Source organism: Gigantopelta aegis, chromosome 3 (genome assembly GCF_016097555.1).
Source record: "Gigantopelta aegis isolate Gae_Host chromosome 3, Gae_host_genome, whole genome shotgun sequence".
In the NCBI taxonomy this organism is placed as follows: domain Eukaryota; kingdom Metazoa; phylum Mollusca; class Gastropoda; order Neomphalida; family Peltospiridae; genus Gigantopelta; species Gigantopelta aegis.
Genome location: NC_054701.1, coordinates 81,349,281 through 81,367,901, shown reverse-complemented (window position 1 = coordinate 81,367,901; position 18,621 = coordinate 81,349,281). Strand labels below are relative to the sequence as shown.

At 36.7% G+C, this 18,621-nt stretch overlaps 1 protein-coding gene across 5 annotated transcripts in view; it reads right to left on the bottom strand.

Moving 5' to 3' along the window:
* The window catches only part of LOC121369154 (protein kinase C delta type-like), a 99,421-nt gene that overhangs the window by 20,081 nt on the left and 60,719 nt on the right, over positions 1–18,621 (bottom strand). For 4 of the 5 annotated variants that reach the window (XM_041494036.1, XM_041494039.1, XM_041494038.1 and 1 more), the window contains exon 3: positions 15,561–15,717. In XM_041494036.1, the coding sequence (XP_041349970.1) occupies positions 15,561–15,681 (121 nt within the window). In that variant the 5' untranslated portion in view covers positions 15,682–15,717. Of the gene's footprint in view, positions 1–14,941; positions 14,960–15,560; positions 15,718–18,621 lie in introns of those variants that run through there. The other variant, XM_041494040.1, reaches the window with a different exon arrangement.

Sequence of the window (18,621 nt, the reverse complement as noted above, 5' to 3'; positions counted from 1 at the left end):
TGAAAAAAATATTGAAAATTCTGCATACAGATTTCTTTTTGGCTAAAAGGAAAAAGGACCAAGAGTTTCGTTTTGTCTTGATTTGTGTATGGTATAGTGTATATACTGAAAACATTAAAATGAAATCACTTAAAAGGTATCTTTGTTTATGGATAGTTTGGAATGTTTAGCATAAGTATTTTTAAAGACATTTTGCAGCACTTATGTAAAAGCAAAATTAGGAATAACATTTTTACTTGTTATTTGGAATATAAAGTATACAGTACAATAGATTTAAACTGTTCGGTTCATAATTCATAATTATATGTTAATATTAACTTTTAAGCCATCAGACTTAAAGCAGCTGACCCTAGTTTTTGAAACAAACAAACAAACAAACAAACAAATAAAGAATGAAAGAAAGAAAAAAAAGAAAGAAAGAAAGAAAGAAAAAAAAGAAAAAAAGAAAGAAAAAAAAAAAAAGAAAGAAAGAAAGAAAAAAAAGAAAACAAAAAAGAAAAAAAAGAAAGAAAGAAAATAAATGTTTTATTAATGATGCACTCAACACACTTTTATATATGATTATGTGGTGTCAGACATACGGTTAAGGACCTCACAGATAATGAGAGAGAAAACCCACTGTCATGGGTTAATCTTTTTAATTACCAGCAAGGGATCTTGTATATGCAACATCCCACATACAGGAATATATGTTATCACCCATATGGTTCAAAATATCTTGGTTCATATCAAAGTGTTATGCCCCACTAGACCTTCAAGTGGGACGTAACATCTACAGCTCAAGCTTGTGACAACTGAAAATTATTTCACTTGGGACATAAATATGATAAGAAATGGAAGCTCATTTAATATCCTATAAATACATACAATGGCCTTTCTTACACTAGTTGTGGAACAGTAGGTGAATATAGAAATAGCCCAACCTACAGGGACTGATCCCAGTCTGATCGTGCATCATGCAGGTGCTTTACCACTGAGTTAAAAAAAAGTTTGTTTTATTTAACGACACCGCTAGAGCACATTGATTTTTTTTATCTTATCATCGGCTATTGGAAGTCAAACATATGGTCATTCTGACACTGTTTTTAGAGGAAACCAGCTGTCGCCACATATGCTACTCTTTTTACGACAGGCAGCAAGGGATCTTTTATTTGCACTTCCCACAGGCAGGATAGCACAAACCATGGCCTTTGTTGAACCAGTTATGGATCACTGGTCGGTGCAAGTACCACTGAGTTATGTCCTGCCTTGAAAGTCACAGTGATACGTACCTTTTTTGTTTCAAATAAAATTAATTTTTAGCTATTAGACAAACTCCAGATACATGTTGGACTTGCCAAGATTAAAAATGTAAGCAAAATATAAATAATGTGTGAGATAATTTCAAAAATAGTTGCAACAGCTTGTAATATCTTACAATGCTTAGTAATTAGAGTTAGGAAAGGAAAGGAATTATTTTATTTAACGATGCACTCAACACATTTTATTTATTGTTATATGGTGTCGGACATATAATTAAGGACCACACATATTGAGAAAGAAAACCTGCTGTCACCACTTCATGGGCTACTCTTTTTAATTAGCAGCAAGGGATCTTTTATATGCATCATCCCACAGACAAGATAACACATACCACGGCCTTTGATATACCAGTCGTGGTGCATTTGCTGGTGCGAGAAATAGCCCAATGGGACAAGTGAAAATGTTCCATGCAGTTTAATTTTGAGAAATCAAAAATCCAGTCCTTGTATTTGAATAAAACAAAACATTTACTTGGACAAGTGAAAATATTGCTGGACAAGTGAAAATATTGCTGGACAAGTAGATTTCTTGACATACTTGTCCGGATGACAAATGGAAAATTCTGATTATTACTATCACTGGATAGCAAACTTTACCATTACCGTAACTTTAATTGGCTATGAGCATGAAAACTCAAGTGAAGAAACGCATCAAAATATAGTAACTTAAAGAAAAGATTTCTGCTTGTTACCTCCCATTATATTGATACATGTATAAAGAGGGAACCTCACCCTAACCCAAAAAAGAACACTAACCCTAACCCTAAATCTAAAACTAACCTTAACAATGGGGGGGGGGGGGGAGACAGTCAAGATATTTTACCCTCAAACATTTGTCAAACACTGTTTTTATTACAAAACCACTTAGTTTTTCAAGCTATTTTTCATTTTTCTATGAGAGAAAAAAAAGAGAAGATATTACATCATTTATGTCAATGTTGCACAATATATTATAAAAGATTTTTGAAGAGCTATCCGCATTCATGAGGTACAAATCTTTTCCCAAAACAGGATATGAAAAAAGAAAAGAAAAAAAAGTTAGGGATGGGTAAAGAAAAAGCAATATTTACTGAAAGCCATCAATTGTTATTGTAGGATGAACTGTATTTTGTTTCCGATGTAAATCAAAGGGTAATGATTGATCTAAACCGAGGTATTATTATTCTGTAAGGCAGGAAGCCAAATCAAAACAAAGGTAAAGTACAGGTGTTTGTCATGAAAATATTATCTTTGTACCACACTGTATGCAGCAAAATATACTATACTGAGAGAAAAAAAACAAGCATTGTGAGAGTATTGCTGAAAGGCCCAACAAATCTTTGTAAGGGAAATAATTATGAGACTTTCGTCACAGGATCCAACCTCCTTGATGGACCCATTCTCTCATTGGGTTTTTTCCCCCATCCCAACCAGTGTCACACAACTGGTACATTAAAAGCCATGGTATGTACTGCCCTGTCTGTTGGAAAGTGCATATAAAAGATCTCTTGCTGCTAATGGAAAAATTAAGTGGGTTTTCTTTGAAGACTACAAATAAAAATATCCAAATGTTTGACATCCATTAACTGATGATTAATTAATTAACGATTAATCAATGTGCTATAGTGTGGTCATTATACAAAACCAAATTAACAAATATATACATATATATTTACTGTTAGTGTGATAATGTCTGCATAAAACCCAAAGATATAATATAGGATTGAATTACTACCAGTAACATAGTTAACTTCCTGACACTATGGGCGAGTGTTTTAGATGCAGAGACCTTTAGCCGTTAGTGTTTATGTGATTCCTTATTTTTTCCCCATCAGTATACATGCAACAGGATATGTTGACATATTGTTTCTGTTACTGGATGGCAATACATCAAATTGTGCCAACATTTCGGAATACCTTTGTTTTGACATTATTCTTGAATGCTGTAATAATACTCTGACCACACCTGACTAAAGAGACCACACATCACAATTACATTCAAAATAACAGGTCTTGATGATGGGCACAGTTATATCAAGTCATAGGTAATGGGTTCAAATCCTAGAAATAACTTGCAGTAAATTCCATAGTATAAAAAAGGGTGATCCCTGTGGGAAGGACTATAGTTCTTACTATTTTTGTCAAGTATATGCCATTTCTATTTACTAGTCATGCTTCATGTGTTACTAGTCAACCCCTATAAAATTCTTGTTGTTTGTAGTGTACAGTGTTAAATGTTGGAAGGCTGCAACACACCAAAACATCAGTTTCCTGGTCAGGGTTTGAGGTGAACCAAGCACCTGTAATTCGAAGTAACAGGTGGCAGTTACTGCTTGTAGAAAATGGAAAAGGAAAAGACTTCTGTAAACCAGATTCATATTTCAACATAGAGCATGTTCGCAAAGTGTAAATTTTTCAAATGGCCAACATCGCACACTTTAACCTTGAGAAGCAAAATCATTTTTCCCACATAATATTAATAAATTAAGCCTTTATTAAATATTGTCCACATGGTTTAACATAACAAAGCAGGCCCGAATGAACGACTTAGGGAGGAGGGGGAGGGGGGTGGCACTGACAGATCGGGTACAAACTGTATATCAGATTTTGGTTACAATGGCAAACGTTAATGTGCCCCCCACCCCCACCCCCGGTTCCTACAGGCCTGCAGAGTTAATTACATTTGAAATGTTTGACATGGTTTTTGTTATTCAGAAAAATAATAATATTGATAATAAAGAAATTATTACACTTGCAAGTGAACAGTACTGATTTTATGAAACTTGTGTCAGGATTCATATACATGTATTACCATTGCTGTCGCGCAGACAAATACAAGAAAGTTTTGTAAAATCAGCACAACACAAAGCTCATTTAATAATCCAGGGCCATAGCTAGCTAGAAAAAATCCGTAAAGCATTATAGAAACTTAAAGAAAAGGAGTTTTAACTATTAACTACTCAGTTGCCCCCTCCCCCACCCCCCCCACCCCCCCCCAAAAAAAAAAAATCCTAGCTACGGCCCTGTAATCTCTATTTACTGAATGTATAAAAAACCCCACAATAAGGTATTTTCTCAAAATAGTTAATTCACCACTTACTACTTTTTGCCTCAGCAGGACAAAATTGTGATAATTGAAAGAGCTATATAATCCACTCATTCTCAGTTCAGGCTATGGAATGTTTGGTCTGAGCTAGAGGAAATGATCAGCTATATTACTAAAAATACATAGGGCACTGACCAAAGCTATTGTGACAGCTAGTGACTTTCTCAAACATTTATCAAACTCTGGTATAGTGCAGTAGCTACTACATATTTCTGTGAAATTTATGCGTTTTAGTGCAAATATTCTTTAACTCTATGAAACGTCATTTCATACACTATTTTCTTGGGAAAGAGATTAAACGTGTAAGCCATTCTAGGTGTATTTCCTTAGTGAGTTAATGTATGGCTTATATCGGTTTAATCAGGTGTTAACATAACCAGCATGGGAAATTACAGTTGGAGCAAGGCAACCATAAAGGAAAATCTTGTAGTGCCAGAACGTAACATGGTACAGAAAATATTGTAGTGCCAGAACGTAACATGGTACAGAAAATATTGTAGTGCCAGAACGTAACATGGTACAGAAAATATTGTAGTGCCAGAACGTAACATGGTACAGAAAATATTGTAGTGCCAGAACGTAACATGGTACAGAAAATATTGTAGTGCCAGAACGTAACATGGTACAGAAAATATTGTAGTGCCAGAACGTAACATGGTACAGAAAATATTGTAGTGCCAGAACTTAATATGGTACAGAAAATATTGTAGTGCCAGAACTTAATATGGTACAGAAAATATTCATCTTTAACAAGATTAAAAGAGACTATCCTGTATTTACTACCATTGTAACATGTTTGTGACAAATTAAAGTTTGTTTGTTTAATGACACCACTAGAGCACATTGATTTATTAATCATTGGCTATTGGATGTCAAATATTTGGTACTTTTGACATATAGTATTAGAAGAAAGCATGCAGCCACATTTTTTCATTAGCAGCAAGGCATCTTTTACATGCACCATCCCATAGACAGGGTAGCACAGCCTTTGATATAATGGTGCACTGGCCAGAACAAAAAATATCCCAATGGGTCTACCGACGGAAATCGATCCTAAACCAACTTTGCATCAGCGAGCGCTTTTCCACTGAGCTTCTAACAATTAAAACTACATATTAGATACATTTTCTTGTTTAAAATATCAGTATCTGCATATACAATATGATTCTTGTTATCATTGATGTTTATAGTAGCCCAAACTGTATTTTATCTATAAATAATTTTGTACATTTGAAAAATTTTTAAAATATTTTTAGAACTGAAATAAAACTTTAGCTACTACAAACATTATGAGAACCAGAAACACATTTGATATACAAAAACTGATATTCTAAACAATAAACCATATTCAAGATGTAAGTTTAGTTATAAAAAAGGATTTATTATTTGTAAATATCTTACAATGGTTGGAAACTAAAGATAGTCCCTGTAAAGGTAATAAAACTAATTAGACTAAGAACATTTTGTTCCTGAGATTCATGTCACAATTCACTTTGCAAGTCTCAGAGATTGCTACACAGTTCTAAAACATTAAATAATAGTTGCTAATTAATTTTTTAATTGATTACATCTATCCCTAATCAAAATTTGATTTTTTTTTTCTCTATTAGTTATACACTATTTCTGGAATATATACTCAATAAAATTAAAAGCCAGAACATATTTTCGGTATTTTTCTTTAATATGGTTAGAAAACCCACAAAAACCCCACCATCTTCTTCCATTGTAAGGTGTCCATGTTGCGACATGTTTTTAAAATTAATGATTTAAACAGCAATTTAGATCAAACACAAAATTACATAATTGTGTAATGAATCAAATGAAACAATGCTTAGAAATCATCTGTTACCAAAATTTGCTAAAATAATATGAAAAGAATTATCAACAATCTACTGGCCCTGTATTAATTTTGATGAGTATAATGAACAAAAATCTTATTTCTCTGCAGCTAAGTTGTGATACGGTAATAGTTATAAAGAAAAGCACTGCTACAAGATGATCGGCCTCGGTGTGGTTCGTGGTTAAGCCATCAGACATAAGGCTGGTAGGTACAGGGTTCGCAGCCTGGTACTGGCTCCCACCCAGAGCAACTGTTAATGACTCAGTGTGTAGGTGTACTACACCCTCTTCTCTCTCACTAACCACTAACAATTAACAAATACCCCCCCCCCCCTCCCCCCGTCCTGGACAGACTGCCCAGATAGCTAAGTTGTGTGCCCAGGATATCCTTGAACCTGGATATAAGTTTAAATGAAAAAAGAAGAAGAATGCTATGAGATGTACATTTAAATGTCCATTCTAGAGTTGAAGAAAACTTGAGTATGTATGCAGGTCATAAGGCACAGCACATTACTTGTATAACAGACATACATGACAGCTGTAACATGTTCAGTCGGATAGTCAGTCATTTCCAATTATTCATATTAATGAAGAGAAGCTAACATAGAATCGGTGTACAAAAGGATTCATGTTTTATTCATAAAATGTCTTCGTTTATGGTAGACAGGTTAGAAAGTTTACGTGTAGGTGTTTGAAACTTTCCACATGGATCAGCTGTAATATTCCAAGAATTTACAGTGGCCGCTTAACGCCAGCATTTTAGCGACCTGGGAGTGCATTTACATTAAAAATATTTTAGTAGAAAAAAAGTGACCACTTACAGCAGAAAACTGCTGATTACAGGAGGCCGCTAGGACAGGTTTTCCTGTGTTATTTTATAATTTCAACATCTTTGTTTGAATTTATTTGTTATGAGAAAGTCTTCATGAAACTAGTCAATCACTCGCCACATTTTTTTTCACACATCGAAGTCTGTTGCTCGAGATCCAAACAAATATTATTTTTCAGTGTATTTTCCAGTAGAGTATGACCCAACCTCCCTAAAATATTTGCTTGCCATAGTTTGGATCCCCACCCTTGTGCAATTTCCAGCACACATGCCTGACAATAGAATTAAACGTCCTTCAACAGTTAGTAGCAACTGTTGGCCTACTTTTAATGCCATACTTTTAATGCCATTTGTTTGTGAGCCTGACACATGATTTTGTGCTGCCAGCGTCAGGTCAAATTCTCAGACACTTATTTATTGTCTATGAATAGGTTTTCCTCATGTTCTTCACCATTCATCTGTGATTGTGTACAATGCAAGTGGCCACTATTTTTAAAAGACAACATAGATTTCGCCCTCCAATGACTGGCACGGCTAAGTCAGGCTGGTCAAAGCGAAGTTTGGGCTCACTTCACCCACTGTGTGAGCCCTGTATCATATATAACTTTCTACATCTATCTTGTATAACAGATGTATGACAGCTGTAATATTCTAAGCCTGATGTTCAATCATTACCATTTACTTATATTAATGAAGAGAAACCATGTTAGAATTGGTGTACAAAAGGATCAATGTTTTAACAAAGTCTTCATTTAGAGAGGTTAGACAGTTCATGTGCAAGTGTTTGAAACTTTCTACATCTATCTTGTATAACAGACTTATGACAGTTATAATATTCCAAGTCTGATGTTCAATTAATATCATTTACTTATATTAATGAAGAGAAACCATGTTAGAATTGGTGTACAAAAGGATCAATGTTTTAACAAAGTCTTCATTTAGAGAGGTTAGACAGTTCATGTGCAAGTGTTTGAAACTTTCTACATCTATCTTGTATAACAGATGTATGACAGCTGTAATATTCTAAGCCTGATGTTCAATCATTACCATTTACTTATATTAATGAAGAGAAACCATGTTAGAATTGGTGTACAAAAGGATCAATGTTTTAACAAAGTCTTCATTTAGAGAGGTTAGACAGTTCATGTGCAAGTGTTTGAAACTTTCTACATCTATCTTGTATAACAGACTTATGACAGTTATAATATTCCAAGTCTGATGTTCAATTAATATCATTTACTTATATTAATGAAGATAAACCATGTTAGAATTGGTGTACAAAAGGATCAATGTTTTATTAACGAAATGTCTTCATCTAGACATGTTAGAAAGTTTATGTGTAGGTGTTTGAAACTTTCTAAATCTATCTTGTATTTATAACAGACGTATGACAGTTATAATATTCCAAGCCTGATGTTCAATCATTACCATTTACTTATATTAATGAAGAAAAACCATTTTAGAATTGGTGTACAGTGACATACAGTCTACGTGTCAGTGTTTGAAGCTTCCTACATCTATTTTCCAAGAATTGATCACGTCTATTTTCTGTATCAAAAACAAGGTTAATGGTGATTTTAAAATTTTAAAAATCAAATTATTGATTTATAATGGATTATCTTTGAGTTGTGTTTGAAGTATCCACTTCAACAAGCTGGGTTGATAAAATCAACATAACATAAACTAGTAATGAATATAACATGAATTTACAGACAGAACCTAAAAGTACACATTCAATCCGCTTCAGAAATGTGCAGATTACAAAGGCAGCTGATATATATAAAACTAAGTAGTCACAGCCTACAATGTATTAAAAGTAAACAGTTTGTTTTGTTTAATGACACCAAGCCTTTAGAAATTGCGGGTGGGCTGTGCCTCCAGCCCATCCATATACACACTTGAAGATGAAAATGTTGTCTTTTTTTTGCCCTACACTAAAAAAGTTTTTTTTTTTAAATCCAGATTTTGCTCCCCTTTTAGATCTTGTGCCACCCCCACTTCACATATTGTTCCTATAGACCTAGCCACAAGAGCACATTGATTAATTAATCATTGGCTATTGGATATCAAACATTTGGTAACCCACTACATTTTTCCGTTAGTAAGCAGATGTTTTATATGCACCTTCTCCCAGACAGGATAGAACATACCATGGCCTTTGATGTACCAGTCATGGGTGGCAACCTGATAATCCTTATATTTACACATCTTAGAAGATTGAAATAAAAAGGAGGAATTTAAGTGCAAATATTTATCAATGTAGTTCTAAATCTTTTCAAAGTTCCAATCTTGTGTGTATGTGTGTGTGAGTGTGTGTGTGAGTGTGTGTGTGTGTATATGTGTGTGTGTGTGTGTGTGTTTTTATATTTATATATATATATATATATATGTGTGTGTATGTGTGTGGCTATGTGTATGTGTGTATATATGTGTGTGTATATGTGTGTATATGTGTGTTTGTATATATGTGTGTGTGTGTATATATTGTTTGTGTGTGTGTGTTTAGAATAGATCATCTTTTTAAATTTTCTTATCATTACACTATTCTTCAATATCATTAATCTACATCACTATTGATAATATAGTATTCTCTATTATCACACTGAGAACTGAAGTTCTATACAACTTATATGTATTGCAAAGTACAGAAAATCACAGCGACAGACTTCATTATATATGCTGTATGAATGTCACCGATGATGATAACTGTTGATAGCGATAAGACAGAGTTTATTAGAAGAGTAGTTGTATTAGTATTTTGTGTTAATAAATGATGTTATAATATGGTCAGGTAAGATCACAGCTTTAATAGAAAAAGTTCCGAAATTTTCGGATAGTTATTTTCTAACACACCCATGTAAGAGTTCACCGATTGTTTCCAAGATACAGTTGAATCGTGTTGGCTCGAACCCCGTCGGTGCTCGAGAAAGTGTTCCACCCATCGGGTAGTTCGACCTAACTATTTGCTCAACAACATGTAAGTGTAGCTCGGGACTTCGTTTTTGGTTCGAGCGTGGCGGTGTATTCGACCCTTCCAAGTTCGACTCAACAAGATTCTACTGTATATAGAAACTAATATGTCGCTTGTCATAAGCCTCAGAAGTGATCTCCTATTATTTTGGAGATCATTTCTCAGGCTATATTATTCTCTACTAGACATAATTTGTACTATGGAAAGTTTAGATGGGGTGAGGTGACTTTACACTGGACTTTTCCCCCAAAATATGATCACAGTGTAGATTGCCAGGCCTCGCTAGCTGAGGCTATATACTTAGCCATCATTTATATAGCCACTTCTGTATTAACAAATATGGTGACCTCCATTACGGTTGTATTTATGGAATTCATCTCCGTATGCAATATTTAGCATGATGTGTGCACGGTAGTCGACTGGACCTGAGCGCAAAAAGAACCTTGCGAAATTCGGCATCAGGTAAGTACAAAAAAGGTGGTCGGCAGTACAAATCAAAAGAGCAGAAGTGGTCAGAACGATGGGTGACTTTTAAAATGGCCTTGCATATTATATCATAGATTGCTGTTTATAATGTAAGCAAATTCTGGCAAAAAAAAAAAAAATTAAGATCGTGTGAGAACCCAAAGCTGACAAAATAGCCAATTAATATTTTGTGTTATTGATTATTTCGGATTATATGACGAGACTGCTGCATTAAACATGAACAGTAAGCAGTGGCAAACAATTTATATCATGAATAGTTGTGTCGCCAACAAAGATAAAAACTCAGTGTTTATTACAGGCTGTGAATAAAGGATAATATCAAGTGAGTACGGTGCATGGTATCCCGAGAGCAGAAGGAGCTAAAATCACACTGATTAACACGTCTTATTAGAGTTGTGTCAACTTGGTGCATATATGTTTCTACTTATTGCTGCTGGATTTTTGTCATTAGCATCTGCAGAAATACCCAGCAGATGGAACATTAAATTAACATGTCTGTATGAAAAGACATTTTTGTTATTATGAATGTCAGATGACTAATATTCTTTTATATCTGTGTACTTTGTAGACTTGATGGCGCTGCAGGGTGTATGCCACAAAATCAAATCCCAGAGATGATAATAATATGTCGGTTACAATAAGGAAGAGGCGATTTCTTTTTATTGTATCATGTAACAGTAATTCTAGTACCTGTGGAAAACACAATGGCTATACCATGACCACAAGTCACGAACACACCCACACGAAAACAAGCCTCTATCGGGTTTCTAGGAAGTACATGACTGGGTTCATGGAAGATGGCGTGGTTATTAATCTTTAAAATGTGGAGCACAGAAATACATGTTAAACTAATGCAATGTGTGTCTCACTTGTCACTTATCTGCTACACCACTGGGATGTCTTGTGTGCATTAATGACATAGTATTAATGGATTTTCTCTTTTTACTTTTCTTTTTTTTCTTTTCTTTTTTTACTTTTCTTTTTTTTTTTTTTTCTTCTTTTGTTTTTATTCCAAGTGAAAACACAACATAAAAACATACTCTTGAAAAAGTCTGTATTATACAGATGAAATGTCGAGTTTTAACTTTGTGTTGTGTTTTTTTTTAAAGTAGATGATTTTAGATAAAGACTTTTTGGTTTTAATTCCTAGTGAAAGTGAAGTTTAATTTGACCTAGTGTTTGTATTTTTTAAGATAATACTATATAATATAATATAAATATGCAAGGCCTTTTTAACATTTTCCCATCGTTCTGACTTCTCCTCCTCTTTTGCTTTGTACTGCTGACTGCCTTCTTTGTACTTACATTAATACAAAAAATCTTAACATGGATTTCAATACAATTTTTTTATATTTTGTATCATTTTTTACACCATGGGTATTTGAATGAAAATTATGTAGATTAAAAATTCCAATAGATTAAAATTCTTGCCTACCATAAACTGATTTGGTACCACTTATAGTTGAAACCATAGATGTTCAGCTTAAGGCATGTTGTAAATGTTAAAGCATTAATAACATGACATTTTAAAATAACTTTTAAAAAGATTTCTGACATAAAATTCATAATTAATCTAAGTCTATCCATAAAATATATTTAATTTAATACATTAAAAGGACAGGTTTCATTGATATAGTTAATTAAAAATGGAGCCTAAAAAAGAAATGTTTTATTTAACGACGCACTCAACACATTTTATTTATGGTTATATGGCATCAGACATATGGTTAAGGGCCACACATATATTGAGAAAGGAAACCCGCTGTCACCACTTCATAGGCTACTCTTTTTCATTAGCAGCAAGGGTTCTTTTATATGCACCATCCCACAGACAGGGTAGTACATACCACAGGCTTTGATATACCAGTTGTGGTGCACTGGCTGGAATGAAAAATAGCCCAATGGGCCCATCAACGGGGATTGTTCCCAGATCAACCGCACATTGAGCGAGCGATTTACCACAGGGCTACGTCCTGCCCAAAGGAGCCAAACAAATGCAAAGTAAACATTCAAACAAATCCAAAGTAAAGTAAACATTCAAACAAATGCAAAGTAAACATTCAAACAAATGCAAAGTAAACATTCAAACAAATGCAAAGTAAAGTAAACATTCAAACAAATGCAAAGTAAACATTCAAACAAATGCAAAGTAAAGTAAACATTCAAACAAATGCAAAGTAAACATTCAAATAAATGCAAATAACGGACCTCATCACATAAAAATAAAAACATGCACAAACTCTCCAATTACAGGTCATCTACAACTCACCAAATAAAGTCGATATCAAGATCGACCGTGTATGGTAAAACTGTACACATCTGTTCCATTTTGTATAAAAAATTAATAGGAAATTGACATTGTATGCAGAATCAATACTCTGACTAATTAAACCAGTGTTCATTAAGCTTATTATTGCTGGTTTCATCTCTAGTGTTTGATGCCACAGTGTGTCTACCTGTCATTCATTTGGTGCTCGTTAAAAACCCAGCATGAACATTTGACAATGTATTATTGTATGTGGTCATATGCTATACCATCCAACATGTCTGATTAGATATCTGTCAAAGCAGGTGGGTGCTGGTTTTATTATCATGTTTTTACATTGACATTGACATTGGTGTACTTGGTAGAGTTAAAAGGGAGATATGGAGAGAGAAGCGAGTGGGAGGAAGAGAGAGAGGTAGGGAGAAAGAAAGGTGGGAGGAAGGAGAGAAAGAGTGAGGGGAAAGAAGAGGGAGGGAAAGAGAGGGGGGGGGACAGAAAGATAGAGAGGGTGAAAGAGGGAGGGAAGGAGGAAGAAAGGTGGGAGGAAGGAGAGAAAGAGTGAGGGGAAAGAAGAGGGAGGGAAAGAGAGAGGGGGGGACAGAAAGATAGAGAGGGTGAAAGAGGGAGGGAAGGAGGAAGAAAGGTGGGAGGAAGGAGAGAAAGAGTGAGGGGAAAAGAAGAGGGAGGGAAAAGAGAGAGGGGGGGACAGAAAGATAGAGAGGGTGAAAGAGGGAGGGAAGGAGGAAGAAAGGTGGGAGGAAGGAGAGAAAGAGTGAGGGGAAAGAAGAGGGAGGGAAAGAGAGGGGGGGACAGAAAGATAGAGAGGGTGAAAGAGGGAGGGAAGGAGGAAGAAAGGTGGGGGTATGGGAGAGAGACAGGGAGAAGGGAGAAATGGAAAGAGAAGACAGGAAGGGAAAATGGAGAGAAGATGGATGGAAAGAGAGAGAGAGAGAGAGAGAGAGAGAGAGAGAGAGAGAGAGAGAGAGAGAGAGTGAGAGTGAGAGTGAGAGAGAGGGAGAGCCTAGTGTGAGGCTAGTCCTTCCACAACAAGCAAGGGATCTTTTATATACACTTTCCCAAGACAGGACAGTACATACCATGGTTGGGACAGGAGGAATAACATTGTTTCTAAGGCAAGCACTACCACTGAGGTAAATTCTATACCCTATCAGTACAAGGATTTGAAGTAGCAGTTGTATACAGATCAACATATTTCCACAATACCCCATCTACAACAACTATCAACAAAAGCAACAAATGTCTCAACCCATTGGCCCCAGCTCAGTCTGCATTGTGAATCCTTTCTTATCTACCATCTCACCCCAACTTACCTTACTCATTATCCTCCTGTCCCCATCCCCCCACCTCCAACCCCAATAAACAGACAGTAGTAGTTATCTAGTGTGTCCACTGCTGGTTTAATATTAATAGTAAAAACATCTCCAGCCCTGTTTGAACTGTGGATTTTTTCTTATTTTACTTAATTCACCCCTCCCCCAAAACAAACACTGACATGTGTTTGGTATGTCCACTGCCTCTTTAACGTTGATAGCAATGAATGGATCAAAGGGATCAAATGCCTCCACCCCTTTCAGTGGTAAAGCATTCACTTGATGTGTGGTCAGTCTCGGATCAATCCCCGTCAGTGGGTCCATTGGGCTATTTCTTGCTCCAGCCAGTGCACCACGACTGATATATCAAAGGCTGTGGTATGTGCTATTCTGTCTGTGGGATGGTGCATATAAAAGATCCCTTGCTGCTAATCGAAAAAAAAAAAAGTAGCCCATTAAGTGGCGACAGCAGGTTTCTCAATATCTGTGTGGTGCTTAACCTTATGTCCAACGCCATATAACCAAAAATAAAATGTGTTGAGTGAGTCATTAAATAAAACATTTTCTTCCTATTTCCTTCCATCCCTTTCTCACCTACCACCCCATCCATCCCAACTCATCTCACCCTCACCCTGTGGCCCCACCCCACCAAACACTGACAGTTACCTGCCTCTTTAAGGATGATAGCAATGAAGGGATCAAATGTCTACAGTCCTGTCTGCATGGAGGTTCCTTTCTCATCTACCACCCCAACTCATTTTACCATCACCCTGCCCCAATTCATCTCACCTTCATCCCGCTCCCCTCCCCCAAACGAAGACACTGATATTTACCTGGTGTGTCCACTGCTTCTTTAACCTTGATAGCAATGAAGGGATCAAATGTCTCCACTCCCGTCTGTATTGTGGATCCTATCTCACCTGCCACCCAAAATCATTTCACCCTGACCCCTCTCCCAACGAACACTTGACAGTTACCTGGTGTGTCTACTTTATCTTTGATGTTGATAGCAATAAAGGGATCAAACGTCTCCACCGTGGTCTGCATTGTCGATCCTTTCTCAACAACCACCCCAATTCATCTCACCCGCACCCCACCCACACACCCAAACAAAGACACTGATATTTACCTGGTGTGTCCACTGCTTCTTTAACCTTGATAGCAATGAAGGGATCAAACGTCTCTAGTCCCATCTGCATTGTGGATCCTATCTCACCTGCCACCCAAACTCATTTCACCCTGACCCCTCTCCCATTGAACACTTGACAGTTACCTGGTGTGTCTACTTTATCTTTGATGTTGATAGCAATAAATGGATCAAACGTCTCCACCGTGGTCTGCATTGTCGATCCTTTCTCAACGACCACCCCAACTCATCTCACCATCACCCCACCCCAACTCATCTCACCCGCACCCCGCCCACACACCCCCAACGAAGACACTGATATTTACCTGGTGTGTCCACTGCTTCTTTAACATTGATGGCAATGAAGGGATCAAACGTCTCTAGTCCCGTCTGCATTGTGGAACCTTTCTCCACCTGTAACAGCTTGACGCGGATAAAACCCGTCATTCTTCTTGTCTGATGTCCGTCTCAAGTAACCTTAATCTGAAAAGCAAAAAGAACGAGAAAATTAATCATGATATAAGCTCAGTTTCATTAACCAGACAAATAATACCTATAAGGATTTTGTTCTCATCACTACATATTAATATGAAAGTAAGATAACAAAACTCATTAGAAATGAAGAATGAATGATTTTGTCATATCTTACCCGTAACGACACCCCAGCAAGAAAAATACATCGGCTATTGGGTATCGGTAATGAGATTCGGTTATGGATTTTTGGTACCAAGTTCATAGGTTCAGTTTAAAAATTAGGCACATCATCTGGATGAATGGACGGATGGACAGACAGATGGACGGACGGACGGACGGACGGACGGACGGACGGAGTGGATAATTGGATGGATGGATGGATGGATGGATGGAAGGAGTGGGTGGATGGATGGATGGATGGATGGATGGATGATGGATGGATGGACGGATAGGAGTGGATGGATGGATGGAAGGAGTGGATGGATGGATGGATGGATGGATGATGGATGGATGGACAGATAGGAGTGGATGGATGGATGGAAGGAGTGGATGGATGGATGGAAGGAGTGGATGGATGGATGGATGGATGGATGGAAGGAGTGGATGGATGGATGGAAGGATGAATGGATGGATGGATGAATGGATGGATGGATGGATGGATGGAAGGAGTGGATGGATAAGTGAATGGATGGATGGATGGATGGATGGATGGTTGAATGGATTGATGAATGGATGGACAGATGGATGAATGGATGGATGGATGAATGGAGGGAGTGAATGGAGGGAGGGCGGGAAGGATGGATGCTTTTAAAGTGTGGGTGTGGGGTTTTTTTCCATTGATTAATTTTTGATTTAATGTGATTTAAGATGACCACTGACTTGTACATCTTGCCTCCCAAATTCATCATGACAAGACAGAAACCATACACGCATCTTGAACCCACAGATGCCTTTCTCCATCCACCTTAGGTTTAGCAGATTTCCATTACAGGGAGAGTTAATACAGATGTTAACTGTCACTGTGGTCAAGCCGATGGTACGTGGCTGTGGCCATTAATCATATTGATGGATGAGTGTTCACCTTTTGTACAGTGTCAGGGTTAATCAAACTCTAATCAACATCGCTATGGTTTTTTCAATCACATTAAACATCTTCACATGGATTAGTACAATGCCATTGTAATGGACATTAGCCTGCTTGTGTTCTTATTAATCAATAGTGATGGGCTTTTCATGGCATCGGGGGGGGGGGGGGATGTATTGTTTCGAAATGCGTAAATTTGTTCAACATACAAACGGCGATGAACTTGTGAATACATCAGCTTTGAGAAACATGCATCATGAGTTCAACCTGTACCCCCCCCCCCCCCTTTCAATGGTTAAGGTAGTTTTAGGGATACGGTTAGGGTTAGTCTTTCGAGAGTTTAATATAGAGGGGTACGTTCGAACTCTTTCCAGACATCCAGTATATTAATTAGTACATGTTACAGAGCATGAGAGCGATGTTATTTAGTAAGAGAACAAAAAAAAGAAAAGAAAGGTAAAAGACTGTTTTGTTCGACAACACCACTAGATATAGGTAGTGCTAAACTAAATACCCTGTGATTGGTGATAAATGTGAGTGTGTTGGTTGTAAAAAAAAATAGTTTCAACTGGGCAAAAAATGTATGCAATTTTATTTCATCTAGTACCACTGTGTCAAGTAGCCTTGTGCTTAATTACATGTATGGGGTACCTGTAAAAAAAAGTACTCGAATTTTGTGCAGAATTAGGGTAGTCATAGATGCTACCTGTTATCTCAGAAATGAGCAGCTTGACGTTTTAGCCACATATGTTACTATTGTCGTCTATGGGATTTGGTTTGGTAGTATACTCTCTAGAGTACATTGGTTAAGTAATTATCAGCTATTGGTTGTCAAACATTGTGACATATGGTCGTCCGACAAAATCTGCTGCATATTTTATATGTATTTTCCCGACAGGACAGCATATACCATGGCCTTTGGGGGGGGGGGGGAAAACAATCAGAAAATAGGTCCACTGAGGTGATTTGATCCTATGATGCAAGAATCTCAGGCGAGTGCTCTACCAACTGAGCTAGATCCCTTTACCAGACAAGACAGCACATACCACTGCCTATGAAATACCAGTCATGGTTGGAATGGGAAAACCCCAATCAGAGAAAGGGTCCACCGAGGGGATTCGACATCCAACATTATTCTAGTGAATATTGCATATATCAATACTAGTATATATAATATTGTAAATATCAACCAGTGTTTCTCCAGTGGCAATACATCCAGAATGTCTTGGATGCCTTAATTATCTTTGTTAATTACATTAATTCTAGACCCATCCTGACTTGTCCCTAATGTCAGAAACTTATAATTTTAATGGATTTAATTTAATAATTTAATAATAAAATTCAACTGATGGCAGTACATGAACAATTCATGGAAATGAACTTGAAATGTTGAGTGCACCTATAAGTAACTTGGCCATGCAGATTTGATCTTCCTAGGGCATTGCCAAGACAGAAATCTGCACTGTATAATAAAATAGGAAAGAAAACAAAGGAATGCCATCTCAGTAGATTTTAAATTTGGCTATTTTGTGTTAGGCATATCATGATTCTGACATGTGGCTGAAATAGAGAAAGAGACGAAACCTGCTGCCACCTCAAAGAAAAAGCTGCAAAGGAAAGAAAGAAAGAAATGCTTTATTTAACAACGCACCACTCAACACATTTTATTTACGGTTATATGGCGTCAGACATATGGTTAAGAACCACACAGATATGAGAGAGGAAACCCGCTGTCACCACTTCATGGGCTACTCTTTTTGATTAGCAGCAAGGGATCTTTTATATGCACCATCCCACAGACAGGGTAGTATATACCACGGCCTTTGATA